Source organism: Ranitomeya imitator, chromosome 1 (genome assembly GCF_032444005.1).
Source record: "Ranitomeya imitator isolate aRanImi1 chromosome 1, aRanImi1.pri, whole genome shotgun sequence".
NCBI lineage: Eukaryota > Metazoa > Chordata > Amphibia > Anura > Dendrobatidae > Ranitomeya > Ranitomeya imitator.
Window position 1 is genome coordinate 97207316 of NC_091282.1, and position 18199 is coordinate 97225514.

The following is an 18199-nucleotide window of genomic DNA, read 5'->3' on the forward strand; positions in this document are numbered from 1 at the left end:
CGTCCACCCTGCGTCACTATAGCGCCTCCATAACATCCACCCTGCGCCACTATAGCGCCTCCATAGCATCCACCCTGCGCCACTATAGCGCCTCCATAGCATCCACCCTGCACCACTATAGCACCTCCATAGCATCCACCCTGCGCCACTATAGTGCCTCCATGGCATCCACCCTGCGCCACTATAGCGCCTCCATAGCATCCACCCTGCGCCACTATAGCGTCTCCATAGCATCCACCCTGCACCACTATAGCGCCTCCATGGCGTCCACCCTGCTCCACTATAGCATCCACCCTGTGCCACTATAGCGCCTCCATAGCATCCACCCTGCGCCACTATAGCGCCTCCATAGCATCCACCCTGCGCCACTATAGCGCCTCCATAGCATCCACCCTGCGCCACTATAGCGCCTCCATGGCGTCCACCCTGCGCCACTATAGCATCCACCCTGCGCCACTATAGCGCCTCCATAGCATCCACCCTGTGCCACTATAGCGCCTCCATAGCATCCATCCTGTGCCACTATAGCGCCTCCATAGCATCCACCCTGCGCCACTATAGCGCCTCCATAGCATCCACCCTGCGCCACTATAGCACTTCCATAGCATCCACCCTGCGCCACTATAGCGCCTCCATAGCATCCACCCTGCGCCACTATAGCGCCTCCATGGCGTCCACCCTGCGCCACTATAGCGCCACCATAGCATCCACCCTGCGCCACTATAGCGCCTCCATAGCATCCATCCTGCGCCACTATAGCGCCTCCATAGCATCCACCCTGTGCCACTATAGCGCCTCCATAGCATCCACCCTGCGCCACTATAGCGCCTCCATAACATCCCCCCTGCGCCACTATAGCGCCTCCATAGCTTCCACCCTGCGCCACTATAGCGCCTTCATAGGATCCACTCTGTGCCACTATAGCGCCTCCATAGCATCCACCCTGTGCCACTATAGCGCCTCCATAGCATCCACCCTGCGCCACTATAGCGCCTCCATAGCATCCACCCTGTGCCACTATAGCGCCTCCACAGCATCCATCCTGCGCCACTATAGCGCCTCCATAGCATTCCCCCTGCGCCATTATAGCGCCTCCATAGCATCCACCCTGCGCCACTATAGCGCCTCCATAACAACCACCCTGCACCACTATAGCGCCTCCATAGCTTCCACCCTGCGCCACTATAGCGCCTTCATAGGATCCACTCTGTGCCACTATAGCGCCTCCATAGCATCCACCCTGCGCCACTATAGCACCTCCATAACATCCACCCTGCGCCACTATTACGCCTCCATAGCTTCCACCCTGCGCCACTATAGCGCCTCCATAGCATCCACCCTGCGCCACTATAGCACCTCCATAGCATCCACCCTACACCACTATAGTGCCTCAATAGCATACACCCTGCACCACTATAGCGACTCCATAGCATCCAACCTGCACCACTATAGCGTCTCCATGGCGTCCACCCTGCGCCACTATAGATCCTCCATAGCATTCACCCTGCGCCACAATAGCGCCTCCATAGCATTCACCCTGCGCCACTATAGCGCCTCCATAGCGTCCACTCTGCGCCACTATAGTGCCTCCATAGCATCCACCCTGCGCCACTTTAGTGCACCATAGCATCCACCCTGCGCCACTATAGCGCCTCCATAACATCCACCCTGCGCCACTATTACGCCTTCATAGGATCCACTCTGCGCCACTATAGCGCCTCCATAGCATCCACCCTGCGCCACTATAGCATTCATTGTGCGCCACTATAGCGCCTCCATAGCATTCACCCTGCGCCACTATAGCGCCTCCATAGCATCCACCCTGCGCCACTATAGCGCCTCCATGGCGTCCACCCTGCGCCACTATAGAGCCTCCATAGCATTCACCCTGCGCCACTATAGCGCCTCCATAGCATCCACCCTGCGCCACTATAGCGCCTCCATGGCGTCCACCCTGCGCCACTATAGCGCCTCCATAGCATCCACCCTGCGCCACTATAGCGCCTCCATGGCGTCCACCCTGCGCCACTATAGAGCCTCCATAGCATTCACCCTGCGCCACTATAGCGCCTCCATAGCATCCACCCTGCGCCACTATAGCGCCTCCATGGCGTCCACCCTGCGCCACTATAGCACCTCCATAGCATCCACCCTGCACCACTATAGCGCCTCCATAGCGCCCACCCTGCGCGACTATAGCGCCTCCATAGCTTCCACCCTGCGCCACTATAGCGCCTCCATAGCATCCACCCTACACCACTATAGTGCCTCAATAGCATACACCCTGCACCACTATAGCGACTCCATAGCATCCAACCTGCACCACTATAGCGTCTCCATGGCGTCCACCCTGCGCCACTATAGATCCTCCATAGCATTCACCCTGCGCCACAATAGCGCCTCCATAGCATTCACCCTGCGCCACTATAGCGCCTCCATAGCGTCCACTCTGCGCCACTATAGTGCCTCCATAGCATCCACCCTGCGCCACTTTAGTGCACCATAGCATCCACCCTGCGCCACTATAGCGCCTCCATAACATCCACCCTGCGCCACTATTACGCCTTCATAGGATCCACTCTGCGCCACTATAGCGCCTCCATAGCATCCACCCTGCGCCACTATAGCATTCATTGTGCGCCACTATAGCGCCTCCATAGCATTCACCCTGCGCCACTATAGCGCCTCCATAGCATCCACCCTGCGCCACTATAGCGCCTCCATGGCGTCCACCCTGCGCCACTATAGCGCCTCCATAGCATTCACCCTGCGCCACTATTACGCCTTCATAGGATCCACTCTGCGCCACTATAGCGCCTCCATAGCATCCACCCTGCGCCACTATAGCATTCATTGTGCGCCACTATAGCGCCTCCATAGCATTCACCCTGCGCCACTATAGCGCCTCCATAGCATCCACCCTGCGCCACTATAGCGCCTCCATGGCGTCCACCCTGCGCCACTATAGAGCCTCCATAGCATTCACCCTGCGCCACTATAGCGCCTCCATAGCATCCACCCTGCGCCACTATAGCGCCTCCATGGCGTCCACCCTGCGCCACTATAGCGCCTCCATAGCATCCACCCTGCGCCACTATAGCGCCTCCATGGCGTCCACCCTGCGCCACTATAGCGCCTCCATAGCATCCACCCTGCGCCACTATAGAGCCTCCATAGCATTCACCCTGCGCCACTATAGCGCCTCCATAGCATCCACCCTGCACCACTATAGCGCCTCCATAGCGCCCACCCTGCGCCACTATAGCGCCTCCATAGCATCCACCCTGCACCACTATAGCGCCTCCATAGCGCCCACCCTGCGCCACTATAGCGCCTCCATAGCATCCACCCTGCACCACTATAGCGCCTCCATAGCGCCCACCCTGCGCCACTATAGCGCCTCCATAGCATTCAGCCTGCGCCTGCATAGCTTCCACCCTGCGCCACTATAGCGTGCCCCCTATATTTGACATGGTAAATGAGTCAGTCTCTGCTGCATATGCTTTCTTCACGCATGACCTGGGCATTGAGCTTCTACAAAATGGCGGCTGCTGCTCCGTAGGAAAAGTTTTGGCCGTCATACACCATTCCCTCTAGTGTTCATAAGAAGCAACGGTTGGACGCGGAGCCGTGGCTGGGAACGGACGCTATCGGTTTTTATCATGAGAGGGGGCGGAGTTGTGGTCAACCATGAGAGGAGACAGAGCGAAGCCGTTATTGGCTATGATAGGAGGCGGCTGAGTCCTGATTGGCTATATTTGGGAATGCGGGACTGTTTGTCAATGTTTAGAATATACGGGCGTGTGATTGGTTATGGCTGGCGGAGGCGGGGTTATCTTCATTTCGAGGGCCAATCGCGTGGTGCAGGCTTGTGCCGGTAGAGCACGTTCTTCAGTGTCTTCCTTGTTTACTCTCACACAGCATGGACAAGCTGCGCTCCCTCCTGCAGAGGACACTGGGGACAGTGAGGCACCACATGGGCACCGACCTGTACGGGAACAAGTATTATTACGTGCCTGAGCAGAGGACATGGACAGGTAATGACCGCTCTACACCGAGGGCCAGCATGTACACACATACTATGTGCGCTGCCTGTAGCAACCGTCCTGGGATTATGATCGGCGCTAATATGCAAATTACCTCCAGATAGGACGGAGACTAGAACTCCAGCGCCACCTATAGGCAGCAGCTCCCACACGTCACTATGGACCGTGTAACCAGGATTGTCACATGACTTGGGGTGAAAGCCACAGCAGAATCTTGCAGAGGGGGAGGTTCTGGCTGTTACCCTAAATCATAGTGACTTGTAGGATTGCTGCTTCCTATAGGTGGCGCTAGAGTTCTAGCCCTCTTCCCCTCTGAAGAGACAATTTGCATATTTAAATTCCCAAAGGAGCATGCATGGCCTATAAGTCTCCTCACTCTGACATGCGAGGCCTGGCTTGTCACTCTGCACAATGGGAATCCGTACCCCTTCATCCCCAATCTGCAGTAATGACACCTGATGTCTGGTTGCTATGGGTAAGGCCAGGGCTGGCTCCAGGTTTTCGAGGGCCCCGGGCGAAAGAGTCTCAGTGGGCCCCCCCTTTAACACATACCCCGATTTATGATGCACAGATACGGCAGAGAAATGTATAGTACAATGCCAGATTTCACTTCTTACATGAGTGACAGCTATTGTAAATTCTGCAGTGTATATATACAGGAGGAAAGGTGCAGTGTATATATACAGGAGAGGTGCCGTGCAGTGTATATATACAGGAGGAAAGGTGCTGTGCAGTGTATATATACAGGAGAGGTGCTTTTATGTTTTGAGTTTTTCTATGAAACAAAGACTTTTCTACATAAACAACGTTGTTTGGTTTTGCAGCCCCAACAGATCTGTGCTACAAAGTAACAGGCGGCTCGGGCATTAATGAGGGACCTGATGCTGAATCCTTTCCACAAACCCTGATAACCCAATTAGTGCCCCATCATTAGAAGCTCATTAAACGCCTCCCTGTCCCGAGCAATCATGTACAGTATGGGGGGATCCTGCAGCCCACCCGTGACTGCTCCATACCATACACTGCCCTCTGTCGCGCTCACTATTACCCTGTGCATTTCTCCGTCATCGTTACCCCATGTTACACTTGTCACCCCCCACTACAGAGTAGCAGGGCAGCCAATGTCACCCCCTCCCGGACCCTAATGGCAGCAGGAAATGTCTGCTCCTCTATTGGGTTGGAACCTGATTTAATCAAGGAATAATGTGGATTTGTTGCCGGAGGCTGCAGGGGAAGGGTTAAGTGATGCCATGTCCTTGGTGGGAGCAGTGGCAGCTGCTGGGACCTGGACAGACACAACCAATGTTGCTGTGACTGCACAGTGTGATGTGGAGGAGAGAAGCTGAGACTCCGGAGCAGAAATCACCCACATGCCAGCACTGGGCAGAGTCCCTCCAGTCACCAGCCTGGGGCCACGGGGCCCCAATGTACAGCCCACAGCTCAGTATTACCCATGGCAGCAGCTCCCCTTCCTCCTGGCATCTGGTTAACCCCATTTATGCGGGTCGGATTGTTATCTTTAAGGTTCAGCAATAACCTTCATACAGATGGGAAGGGGTTAAGCTTCTTCCTATCCCACTGGTGCAGGTTTGGTGCAGCATGCATGTATTCTGGGAGAGCTGGGTGGCTACAGGCTGTACCCCACCAGCTGCTCCTCCAGACATCACCCACATTTTTAGGCAGCGGAGACAGACAGCAGCAGACTGAACCACAACTTCAACCACTGCTGGATACCATAACACTCACTGGGGCACGGGTAGGACGGAGCTCCTCGGAATCTGCCTGATAAGTTCAGCTCAGCACTGCAGCCACCCAGGGGGGAGAGCAGAGAACGTGCTCTCTCCGCCCACAAACAGTCACACTGGCTGCCTTCTCTTAACCCCTATGTGTGCCTGCCTGGCTGCACTGACTGAGTGAGAAGATGCTTGTGTCAGAGCTGGCACATAGGGGTTAAGAGAACGCAGCCAGCAGTGACATTGTGGGCGGAGAGAGCATGTTATCTCCTGCTCTGCTCTCCCAGCTGTAAGTGGGCCCCCCTCTCTCCCCAGGGCCCCGGCATTTGCCCGGAGTGCCGGGTGCTGACGCCGGCCCTGGGTAAGGCTACGTTCACATTAGCGGTTTGCATCGGGCGACGCAGCGGCGAAGCATGCGTCATGCACCCCTATATTTAACATGGGGGACGCATGGACATGCGTTGTGCTGCGTTGTGCGACGCATGTGTTTTTTTTTGCCGCAAGCGTCGGGCGCAGAAAACGCAACAAGTTGCATTTTTCTTGCGTCCAAATTTCGACAAAAAACGACGCATGCGTCGCAAAACGCAGCGTTTTTGTGTGCGTTTTGGTGCGTTTTTATTTGCGTTGTGCGTTGTGTCGCCGACGCAGCAGCGCACAACGCAAATAACGTAGCCTAACAAGACCGCAATCCCACAGGGAATTTTATCCTTTACTAAATGGGTATTTTTCAGGACTTTCTACTGCGCCTCTTCTGTGTGTTGTGTCCTGATCCTGCTGTCTGTGCAGTCAGGAGGGGACTGTGGCTGTGATTGACTCTAACCGTACCCCCCAGTCCGGCTGTACCAGCCCTGCTCCCCGCAGATTGTCATGTGATGTAACTTCTTATATACTGCACACTGGCATATACCAGCCCCATGGCTTCCAGAGCTGTGAGAGGAGCGCCATGCACAGACTGGGCTGAGGATGGGGCAGTGAGGGCCGAGACGTTTATAGGGGCTGTCCCAGGAACAAAGGAGCTGTGGTATGATCAGACCATGTTCCTGTACGGCCAGACACGGCCATTATCAGCAGGGGCACATTTATAAGATTATCTCAGCACAGGGACATTTTATATAAACACATCCAATTGTGGAAGGTATTATTATTCCAAGATCAATTGATTAAAAATGTATTTTGTTCCTGGGAAAACACTTGTTTTAGGCTAGGTTCACACTGCGTTAGTGCAGTCCGTTTAATACATCCGTTAAACGGACTGCGCTAACGCAAGTGCCGACGTTGGCACAGCGCTAGCTAGTGCAGTCCGTTTAATACATCCGTTAAACGGACTGCGCTAACGCAAGTGCCGACGTTGGCACAGCGCTAGCTAGTGCAGTCCGTTTAATACATCCGTTAAACGGACTGCGCTAACGCAAGTGCCGACCTTGGCACAGCGCTAGCGCAGATGGAGCATCTGTTAGCTCCATCTGTGCTAGCAGTGACGGACCCGGAAACGCTGCAGCCCGCGTCTCGGGGTCTGTTACTCAATGACGGCACATCCGTAGCGCATGCCCATTGTGGTCGTGCGCTAGCGATGCGTCCGCCATAGAAAGTAATGGTGGCGTTAACGGACTACGTTACACCGCGTTATGCTGCGGTGTAACGTAGTCCGTTTAACTGGTCACACTAACGCAATGTGAACCCAGCCTAAGGAAGCTTCTTTCTCCTTGGTGCTGGCAGAGAAGCGGTATCTACACACAGACCTGGGGATGGTCTGGCCTGAGGAGCCGCACAGCCGGAGGGCTGTAAATCAAGTGCGACTATGCTGGATTCTTTTACTGGCAACATTGAAGGTTGCTGGCATGCAGTATGACCCTGACCTGCGTAGATGTTGCCCGTAGACACAGGTCAGGTGTATACATGCTTGGATTGGCTCACGGAGGTACTGTTGCATCCCCTGATGGGCCCCTGTGCTCCTCTCTGCAGTACTTGGCACATTACACTTGGTTCCTCGTGTACAGACAATGGCGACACCTCATCATTCATGTAAGGCTACGTTCAGGTTAGCGTTGCGCGCCGCTGCGTCGGCGACACGATGCACGAAAAAACGCGTGCAAATGCACGCAAAAACGCTGCGTTTTGCGACGCGTGCGTCGTTTTTTGACGAAAATCGGACGCAAGAAAAATGCAACTTGTTGCATTTTCTTGCGTCCGACGCTAGCGTCAAAAACGACGCACGTGTCGGAAAACGCAACAAGAAAAACGCATGCGTCCCCCATGTTAAACATAGGGGCGCATGACGCGTGCGTCGCCCGACGCAGCGTCGGGAAACGCTAATCTGAACGTAGCCTAAGAAACTGTCCAGTGCATTGTTATATAGGGGCAGAGGTAACCTTGTGACTGAGGGTGATGTAATATTTACATGTAGCTGAATAGCGGCCCCCAGAATCCGTGTTGTAGGAGGGTCCTTGGCACCCCAGCCCGACACTGATGACATTGGAGAGCGAAGAGGAAAGCTGAGGGAACACAAGTGAGAAAAGAACGGGAGCAAGACAAAGAGAAGGAGAAAGAAAGAGCGCAAGATTGTTACAGAAACAAAGCTAGAGACCAGGAATGAGATGGAGACAGAGACTACGGGAAAGCTCAGTAATGGTCGCAGCCCAGTAAGAGGCATCCATGGTTATTAGAAGGATGATGGTTAATCAAAATGGTTCTTAACCCCTTTACCCCCAAGGGTGGTTTGCACGTCAATGACCGGGCCAATTTTTACAATTCTGACCACTGTCCCTTTATGAGGTTATAACTCCGAAACGCTTCAACGGATCTTAGCGATTCTGAGATTGTTTTCTTGTAACATATTGTACTTCATGATAGTGCTAAAATTTCTTCGATATAACTTGCGTTTATTTGTGAAAAAAACGGAAATTTGGCGAAAATTTTGAAAATTTCACAATTTTCCAACTTTGAATTTTTATTCTGTTAAACCAGAGAGTTATGTGACACAATATAGTTAATAAATAACATTTCCCACATGTCTACTTTACATCAGCACAATTTTTGAAACAAACTTTTTTTTTTTCAAGGAAGTTATAAGGGTTAAAATTTGACCAGCAATTTCTCATTTTTACAACCAAATTTACAAAACCATTTTTTTTAGGGACCACCTCACATTTGAAGTCATTTTGAGGGGTCTATATGGCAGAAAATACCCAAAAGCGACACCATTCTAAAAACTGCACCCCTCAAGGTGCTCAAAACCACATTCAAGAAGTTTATTAACCCTTCAGGTGATTCACAGCAGCAGCCATTTGACTTTTTCAAGCTAAATTTGGCTGGAATTGAGATCGGACGCCATGTCGCGTTTGGCAAGCCCCTGATGTGCCTAAACAGTGGAAACCCCCCACAAGTGACCCCATTTTGGAAACTAGACCCCCTAAGGAACTTATCTAGATGTGTCATGAGCACTTTTATCCCCCAAGTGCTTCACGAAAGTTTATAACGCCCGGGCGTGAAAAAAAAAAATTCCTATTTTTTTCCACAAACATGATCGTTTAGTCCCCAATTTTTTATTTTCTCAAGGGTAAAAGGAGAAATTGGACCCCAAAAGTTGTCCAATTTGTCCTGAGTATGCTGATACCCCATATGTGGGGGGGGGGGGGACCACTGTTTGGGCGCATGGCAGGGCTCAGAAGGAAAGGAGCGCCGTTTGACTTTTTCAAGCTAAATTTGGCTGTAATTGAGATTGGACGCCATGTCGCGTTTGGCGAGCCCCTGATGTGCCTAAACAGTGGAAGCCCCCCACAAGTGACCCCATTTTGGAAACTAGACCCTCTAAGGAACTTATCTAGGTGTGTGGTGAGAATTTTGAACCCCCACGTGCTTCACTAAAGTTTATAATGCCCAGGCGTGAAAATAAAAAATCCTATTTTTTCCCACAAAAATGATATTTTAGTCCCCAATTTTTAATTTTCCCAAGGGTACCAGGAGAAATTGGACCCCAAAAGTTGTTGTCCAATTTGTCCTGAGTACGCTGATACCCCATATGTGGGGAGGAACTACTGTTTGGGCACACATTGGGGCTCGAAAGGGAAGTAGTGACGTTTTGGAATGCAGACTTTGATGGAATGTTCTGCTGGCATCATGTTCCATTTGCAGAGCCCCTGATGTGACTAAACAGTAGAAACCCCCCACAAGTGACCCCATTTTGGAAACTGTACCCCCTAAGGAACTTATCTAGGTGTGTGGTGAGAATTTTGAACCCCCATGTGCTTCACTAAAGTTTATAATGCCCAGGCGTGAAAATAAAAAATCCTATTTTTTTCCACAAAAATAATATTTTAGTCCCCAATTTTTAATTTTCCCAAAGGTAACAGGAGAAATTGGACATCAAAAGTTGTTGTCCAAATTGTCCTGATTACGCTGGTACGCCATATGTGGGAAAAAACTGTTTAGGCACATGTTGGGGCTCGAAAGGGAAGTAGTGACGTTTTGGAATGCAGACTTTGATGAAATGGTCTGCGGTCGTCATGTTCCGTTTGCAGAGCCCCTGATGTACCTAAACAGTAAAAAAAAAACCACAAGTGACATCATTTTGGAACCTAGACCCCCCCCCCCCAAGGAACTTATCTAGATGTGCCCCCTTTTTGGAACTAATGTACGCTTTCTTGTAAAGTAAATTAGTAGTGCATGGAGGTGTGGTACAATTTGAAGCAATCCTTCATACACAGGCCAGGTTTTTTGGGGCAGGTGCCGCATTGATAAATGGTGTCCTTGCGTATTCCCCTTTTGTAACACACTCGGCACCTTTTTTGCGGCTTACCTTTTTTGCCGGTTGGCGGGACCACCCCCGGAAAATGCTGGCCTGGTACGATACGAGCACCTTCAGTTCCGGAAGTACTGGGGCCCTCTCCTTCCGGAGTACCAAATATCAGGGCCTTAACCACTACCTCCTGGAACTGAAGGTACGACGTATCGGTGTGGCGTGCACATCGTAACAGCAGGAAAGCGTTAAGCATTGCCATTTGCACGATGTACACAGACAGCTTTTTGTACCACACCTTGGCCTTTCTCAAAGCACTGTATGGTTGGAGGAGTTGATCGGAGAGATCAACCCCCCCCCATGCTTTTGTTGTAGCCCAGTACACAGTCCGGTTTGCAGACCTGTGTAGAGGTACCCCGTACAGTGCTGAGGGCTCTGCCATCACCATGTATGGTGGTCAAGAGAAGGACATCCCTCTTGTCCTTGTACTTGACCACCAGCAGGTGGTCGCTACATTGGGCCTTGCTCTCACCTTTTCTGAGCATCTGCCCAAGTAGCATCTTTGGGAGGCCTCTCTGATTTTTGCGCACAGTACCGCAGGCTGCGGTACCTTGCGCAGAGAGGGATCTGTAGAGTGGGATGCTGGTATAAAAGTTATCAGTATAGAGGTGATAACCTTTATCCAGCAGTGGGTGCACCAAATCCCACACGATCTTCCCACTCACTCCCAGGACAGGAGGACACTCAGGGGGTTCAATGCTGGTGTCCTTCACTTCATACACTCTAAACCTGTGGATGTACCCTGAGGCACTCACACAGCTTGTAGAGTTTGATTCCGTACCTGGCCCTTTTGTTGGGCAGGTATTGACGGAAGCCGAGCCGCCCCTTAAAATGGACCAAGGACTCATCCACGCAGATGTCCCTTTTGGGCACGTACACTTCAGAAAACTTTTTGTTGAAGTGTTCGATGACCGGCCGAACTTTGAACAGACGGTCAAAGTTGGGGTCATCTCGTGCAGGACACTGTGCATTATCGGAATAATGCAGGAACTTATGGATGGCCTCAAAACTTTCCGAACCATGGCCATTCGGAACACTGGAGTGTTATATAAAACATCTACACTCCAATATTGCCGCATTTCTGGCTTCTTCACGATCCCCATGTGGAGAACCAGGCCCCAAAACTGCATCATTTCAACTGCGTCTACAGGAGACCAGTTGGAAAATGATGTACCGGGGTTTTGCTCCAAAAATTGACGAGCATACAAATTAGTTTGCTCCACCATGAGGTTAATAAAATCCTCAGAGAAAAAGACTTTGAAAAAGTCTGTTTTTGTGAGGCCCGTGGTGTCAAACTTGATTCCTGATTCTGCCACAAAATCAGGAATCAGTGGCTCGTAATTTTCGGGGGGCGAGGTCCATGTGGGGAGCGCTGGTTCAGGAGTGGTGGGGGCTGCCTCATCTTCTGTCCTGGGACGTCTGCGTGGCGGTTCCGCAGGACCCGAGGAGGAAGATGAGGAGGAAGAGGAAGAAGAGGATGAAGAATCAGAAAAGTAAAGAAAAGTGGAATCCTCTCCCTCGCTATCAGTGTCTGAGGCAAGGAAAGCATATGCCTCCTCCAATGAATAGCGCTGTTGGGACGAGCGGGACATTTTTGTGTGAATATGGTGATTGGGTGCACTTTATTGATAACTGTATGTGTATGTGTAGGGGGATAGTGATTTGTGCAAACTTATCTGAAAAGAAAATGCTAAAAGGAGAAGAAAAACCTGTAAAAAGAAAAGTCTAAAACAGCAGGCCCTAGCTCTGATAAGTGAACTTGTGTTACTTATCAAAATTTGGCGGCTGCTGGATGTGCGCATGGAGATGACAAAAAAAAAGTAAAAGTGTCTAAAACAGCAGGCCCAGCTCTGATCAGTGAACTGTTTCACTTATCAAAATTTGGCCGCTGCTTGATGTGCGCACGAGGGTCGGGCAAGGGGGGGGAAAAAAAAAAAACAGCAGGCACAAACTCTGATAAGAGAACTGCGTCACTTATCAAAGTTTGGCGGCTGCGGGATGTGTGTACGGAGGTTGCGCAAAAAGGCTGAGGGGAAAAAGCGAGCGCGAGAGTTGATCGGTGAACTGCGTCACCAATCAACGCTCGGCGGCTGTTAAATGGGTGCACGGAAGGAGGTGCAAAGGGGGGTAAAAAGAGGGGGAAGGGAGATGGGGGTGGAAGTGGGGATTGGGCAGGGATCAGTGATCAAAACGTACGGTTGTAGTCAGGTGGCGCAAAAGGGGGGTGAAAAAAAAAAAAAGGAAAAAAGCGAGCGCGAGCATTGATCGGTGAACTGCGTCACCAATCAATGCTCGCCGGCTACTAAATGTGCGCACGGAGGCGGCACAAATGGGGGTGGAGGGGGTAAAAAAAGGGGGAAGGGGGGATTGGGGTGGATGAACGGGGATTGGGGTGGATGAACGGGGATTGGGCACGGATGAACGGGGATTGGGCACGGATAAAACTTACGTTTAGTTGTCTTCTTCTTTAGCAGGGATTGTGGTGCTACAGGCTGCTGTGGCACCACAATACCCAGCACGGCAGGGAGATCCAGGCACAAAATCCAGCAGGGAGATCCAGCAGTATGACCGCTCTGTAGGAATCCTCAGCTAGCATGAGGACCCCTGTAGAGCGGTCATACACAGGTCAGGCAGGTGACACAGACAGGTCACAGAGCGGTCATGTGCTGCTGTGACCTGTCATTGGTGGGATCGACCATAACATCGATCCCACCAATCAGAGCTTTCCTGGTGACCTGGCTGTGACCTGCCTAGGATCGGAGCTGTTCGCGCCGATCCTAGGCAGGTCACAGCCAGGTCACCTGCAGGGCACAGAGCGGTCACAGCGTGATCGCCGCTGCGCCCTGTGATTGGCGCGATCGACAATGACATCGATCGCGCCAATCGGCTCCTGCAGGCCTTGCTGGGCCTGCACTGTGTCCTATCCTAGGATCGGTGCTATTAGAGCACCGATGCACGCAGGTTCCGGCAGGGCACAGCGCGGTAATACCGCGCGGTGCCCTGCGATTGGCGCGATCGATGCGATCGCGCCAATCCGGGGTGTTCTTGCCGGTGCCTGGCGTTGCCAGGCACCGGACCTAGGATCGAGTACATCGGTACTCGATCCTAGCCTGTCACCTCATTGTTTCAGCCGCTCCGATTGGCTGAAACAATGAGAATGGCTGTGATTGGCTGGCTGTGATTGGCTGTTCAGAATTGAACAGCCAATCACAGCGATCGAGAGGGCGGGTGGGCGGCGACAATGCCCTGGATGCCGAGGCCATCTTCCCCCAGGTAAGATGGCGTCGGAATTTTAATGCGATCACCGCGGTATCGCATTAAAGGGCATGACGTGCTATCCCGTCAAGGGTCAGATAGGCCCAGGGCACCTCGACGGGATAGTACGTCTAAGGTCACAGAGGGGTTAAAGGGAACCTATCACCCCCAAAATCGAAGGTGAGCTAAGCCCACCGGCATCAGGGGCTTATCTACAGCATGGATTGGAGTTGGTTCACCAGACTGTTTAGAAAGTCTGATGGGAACAGAATGATCACAAATACGATTGTTCTGTTGTGGTCCTACATGGTGACTATGAAAGATCATTGTAATGATCTTTGTGGCTTATGACAAATATTTGGGCCCATGTTGTGGTTGACTGCAACGTGAACCTCTAAACCCCTTAGTGACAGAGCCAGACCTTAATGACCGGGCCAAATTTTACCATTGTGACCACTGTCACTTTATGAGGTAATAACATCAACGGATCCTGATGATTCTGAGATTGTGTTTTTTTTTTTTTTTTGTGTGTGACATATTGTACTTCATGATAGGGGTAACATTGCTTTGATATGAAATGGAAATTTGGCGAAAATTTTGAAAATTCAAACTTTACATTTTTGTCTTGTCACTCAAAATAGTTAATAACATTTCCCTCATGTCTACTTTACATCAGCACAATTTTGGAAACATAATTTTTTTTTGTTAGCAGTGTTACCGTATTTTTTGGACTATAGACGCACCGGACCATAAGACGCACCCCAAATTTTGAGGTGGAAAATATCAGAAAAAAAGATTTTTGTAAGATGGGGATCTGTCTTATTGTCCGAATTTAAGGTATCTTACCTGAGCGTCGGTGGTGGTACAGCGGGGTTTCAGAAGGCAGGGTCCCTTCCTCAGAATGCGGGTGGCGGCAGATGTGGGGCAATGCTGCAGTCCCCGGGTGCCATGCTGCGGGTCCAGTGTCAGAGGTGAGGCAGAGCTGGAGCAGGGACCCATCCTCAGGATGCCGGCGGTGGCAGAGGTGTGGCGATGCTGCGGCGGTGGGCGGTGCAGAGTGCACCTGAGCAGGGTCCCTTCTTCAGAATGCCGGTGACAGAAATGCCGCAGCCCGGTGTCCACGGTGAGCAGAGTGCATCACCGGTTTCCCTGCGGCCATCTTCCTGGTCGTGGGCCGGCGGAGGCTTCAGGAAAATGACCGCCAGAGACCGCGCGTGCGCAGATTGAGATCTCTATGGCCATTTTCCTGAAGCGGAGTGCCGCCGAGATTTCAATCTCACGCACGGCCTTCGGCAGCCATTTTCCTGAAGCCCACGGCTTCAGGATGATGGCTGCAGGGAAACCGGTGATGCACTCTTCTCGCCGTGGACACCGGGCCGCGGTGCAGCCACATTTCTACCTTTGGATCCTGAAGAAGGGACCCCTTTTATTTACATCTGTCTTTTCATGTTTTTGATTGCGTTTCATTGCACTTTTTGTTCAGTGGTATGATGATGTCTCTTTTTTTTTTTTTTTTTTTTTTACAGTGTTCACTGAAGGGGTTAACTAGTGGGACCGTCTTATAGAGCGGGTCGTTATGGACTCAGCGATGCCAAATATGTGTTCTTTTTTTTTTTTTTATATTTATTTTATTGTTAACATATTTATTTTTATTTGGGGATTTTTTTTTTTTTTATATTTTTACACATTATAATATATATATTTTTTAACTTTATTACATTGCCCCAGTATGGGACATTACTACGCTGCTAAAAAAAATAAAGGGAACACTTAGACAACAGAATATAACTCCAAGTAAATCAAACTTCTGTGAAATCAAACTGTCGACTTAGGAAGCAACACTGACAATCAATTTCACATGCTGTTGTGCAAATGGAATAGACAAGATATGGAAATTATTAACAATTATCAAGACACTCTTAATAAAGGAGTGGTTCTACAGGTGGGGACCACAGACCACATCTCTGTACCAATGCTTTCTGGCTGATGTTTTGGTCACTTTTGAATGTTGGTTGTGCTTTCACACTCGTGGTAGCATGAGACGGATTCTACAACCCACACAAGTGGCTCAGGTAGTGCAGCTCATCCAGGATGGCACATCAATGCGAGCTGTGGCAAGAAGGTTTGCTGTGTCTGTCAGCGTAGTGTCCAGAGGCTGCAGGAGCTACCAGGAGACAGGCCAGTACACCAGGAGACGTGGAGGGGGCTGTAAGAGGGCAACAACCCAAGCGGCAGGACCGCTACCTAAGCCTTTGTGCAAGGAGGAACAGGAGAAGCACTGCCAGAGCCCTGCAAAATGACCTCCAGCAGGCCACAAATGTGCATGTGTCTGCACAAAAAGTTAGAAACCGACTCCATGAGGATGGTCTGAGTGCCCGACGTCCACAGATGGAGGTTGTGCTCACAGCCCAACACCGTGCAGGACGATTGGCATTTGCCACAGAACACCAGGATTGGCAAATTCACCACTGGCGCCCTGTGCTCGTCACAGATGAAAGCAGGTTCACACTGAGCACATGTGACAGACATGACAGAGTCTGGAGATGCCGTGGAGAGTGATCTGCTGCCTGCAACATCCTTCAGCATGACCGGTTTGGCAGTGGGTCAGTAATGGTGTGGGGTGGCATTTCTTTGGAGGGCCGCACAGCCCTCCATGTGCTCGCCAGAGGTAGCCTGACTGCCATTAGGTACCGAGATGAGATCCTCAGACCCCTTGTGAGACCATATGCTGGTGCGGTTGGCCCTGGGTTCCTCCTAATGCAGGACAATGCCAGACCTCATGTGGCTGGAGTGTGTCAGCAGTTCCTGCAAGATGAAGGCATTGAAGCTATGGACTGACCCATCCGTTCCCCAGACCTGAATCCGATTGAACACATCTGGGACATCATGTCTCGCACCATCCACCAACGTCACGTAGCACCACAGACTGTCCAGGAGTTGGCGGATGCTTTAGTCCAGGTCTTGGAGGAGATCCCTCAGGAGACCATCCACCGCCTCATCAGAAGCATGCCCAGGTGTTGTAGGGAGGTCATAAAGGCACGTGTAGGTCACACATGCACTCTACTGGGCATCATTTCCTTGTTTTGAGGCATTTCCACTGAAGTTCAATCAGCCTGTCATTTGATTTTCCACTTTGATTTTGAGCATCATTCCAAATCCAGACCTCCATTGGTTAATAAATCTGATTTCCTTTCATGATTTTTTTGTTATCTTGTTGTGAGCACATTCAACTTTGTACAGAACAAAGTATTTAATGAGAATATTTTATTCGTTCAGATCTAGGATGTGTTATTTGAGTGTTCCCTTTATTTTTTTGAGCAGTGTATATAATGTCAGATCGCTGATCTGACACTTGAGACTGCTGAGTATCAGATCAGAGATCTGACAGGCAGTGAAGGAGGCATGCCGGCGTCTGCAGGTGCTGATAAGTCACCTCACTGAAGGACCCCTCGGCCATCTTGGTGCCTGGGGTCTCCTTGGAGGACATCAGAACAACACGATTGCATTGCATTGTTCTGATGGAAGCACTTAGGGAGCCCCCTCCCTGCGCGATGCTTCTCTATGCTGCTGTCACTACTGACTGGCATCAGATGGGTTAAATGCCCACAATCTGGGTTAGCATCTGTAAGATGCACCTATTTTGGCACTTAGCCTCTCTCTCCCGACTCCCCTGTAGCCGTGGGATATGAGGTAATGGGGGGTTAATGTCACCTTGCTATTGTAAAGTGACATTAAGCCTGGTTAATAATGGAGAGGCGTCAATAAGACACCTATCCATTATTAATCCAATAGAATGAATGGGTTAAAAAAATACACACACCTTAAGAACAGTCTTTTAATGAAATAATTAAACACAGGTTTTCCATCTTTATTACACTCTCAGTCCAAGCAAAACCCTCGTTCTTCTGTAAAAAATCTAAAATGTATATGAGTCAATGATAAATATATATTGTGTATGTATTCTATGTGTATATATCTATTCTAACCTGTCAGTGTGATTTTTATTGTACGCCGGACATGAATTACCGGCTTTTCAAAGGACAACGGTGCGTAAAAATCAGACGGCACTCGCATGGTGCGAGAGCTGTGTGTTTTTTCTCGCATCCATTAACTTACATTGGCGAGTCTCGTCTGAGATACCCAGCATGCTGTGATTTTTTTTTTTTTTTAATTTTTTTTTCTCAGTCCAATTTTGGCTGTGAAAAAACTTACAAATGAGATGTCACCCATTGAATAACATTGGTCCGAGTGCAATCCGATTTTTTTTATTTTTTTTATTTTTTTATCGGATTGCACTTGTCCGTTTTTCTCGCAAATGGGTATGAGGCCTTAGAAATATATTTACTTAGAAAATTGGTTGCGTTCAATAC

The 18199-nt window shown here is 50.4% G+C and overlaps 1 protein-coding gene across 1 annotated transcript in view; it reads left to right on the forward strand.

Moving 5' to 3' along the window:
* The first annotated feature begins 3884 nt into the window (after window positions 1-3884).
* Window positions 3885-18199, forward strand: part of NDUFAF2 (NADH:ubiquinone oxidoreductase complex assembly factor 2) — a 158787-nt gene continuing 144472 nt past the window's right edge. The window contains exon 1 of the mRNA XM_069749090.1: window positions 3885-4037. Coding sequence (XP_069605191.1) covers window positions 3923-4037 — 115 coding nt within the window. The 5' untranslated portion in view covers window positions 3885-3922. The remainder of the gene's footprint in view (window positions 4038-18199) is intronic.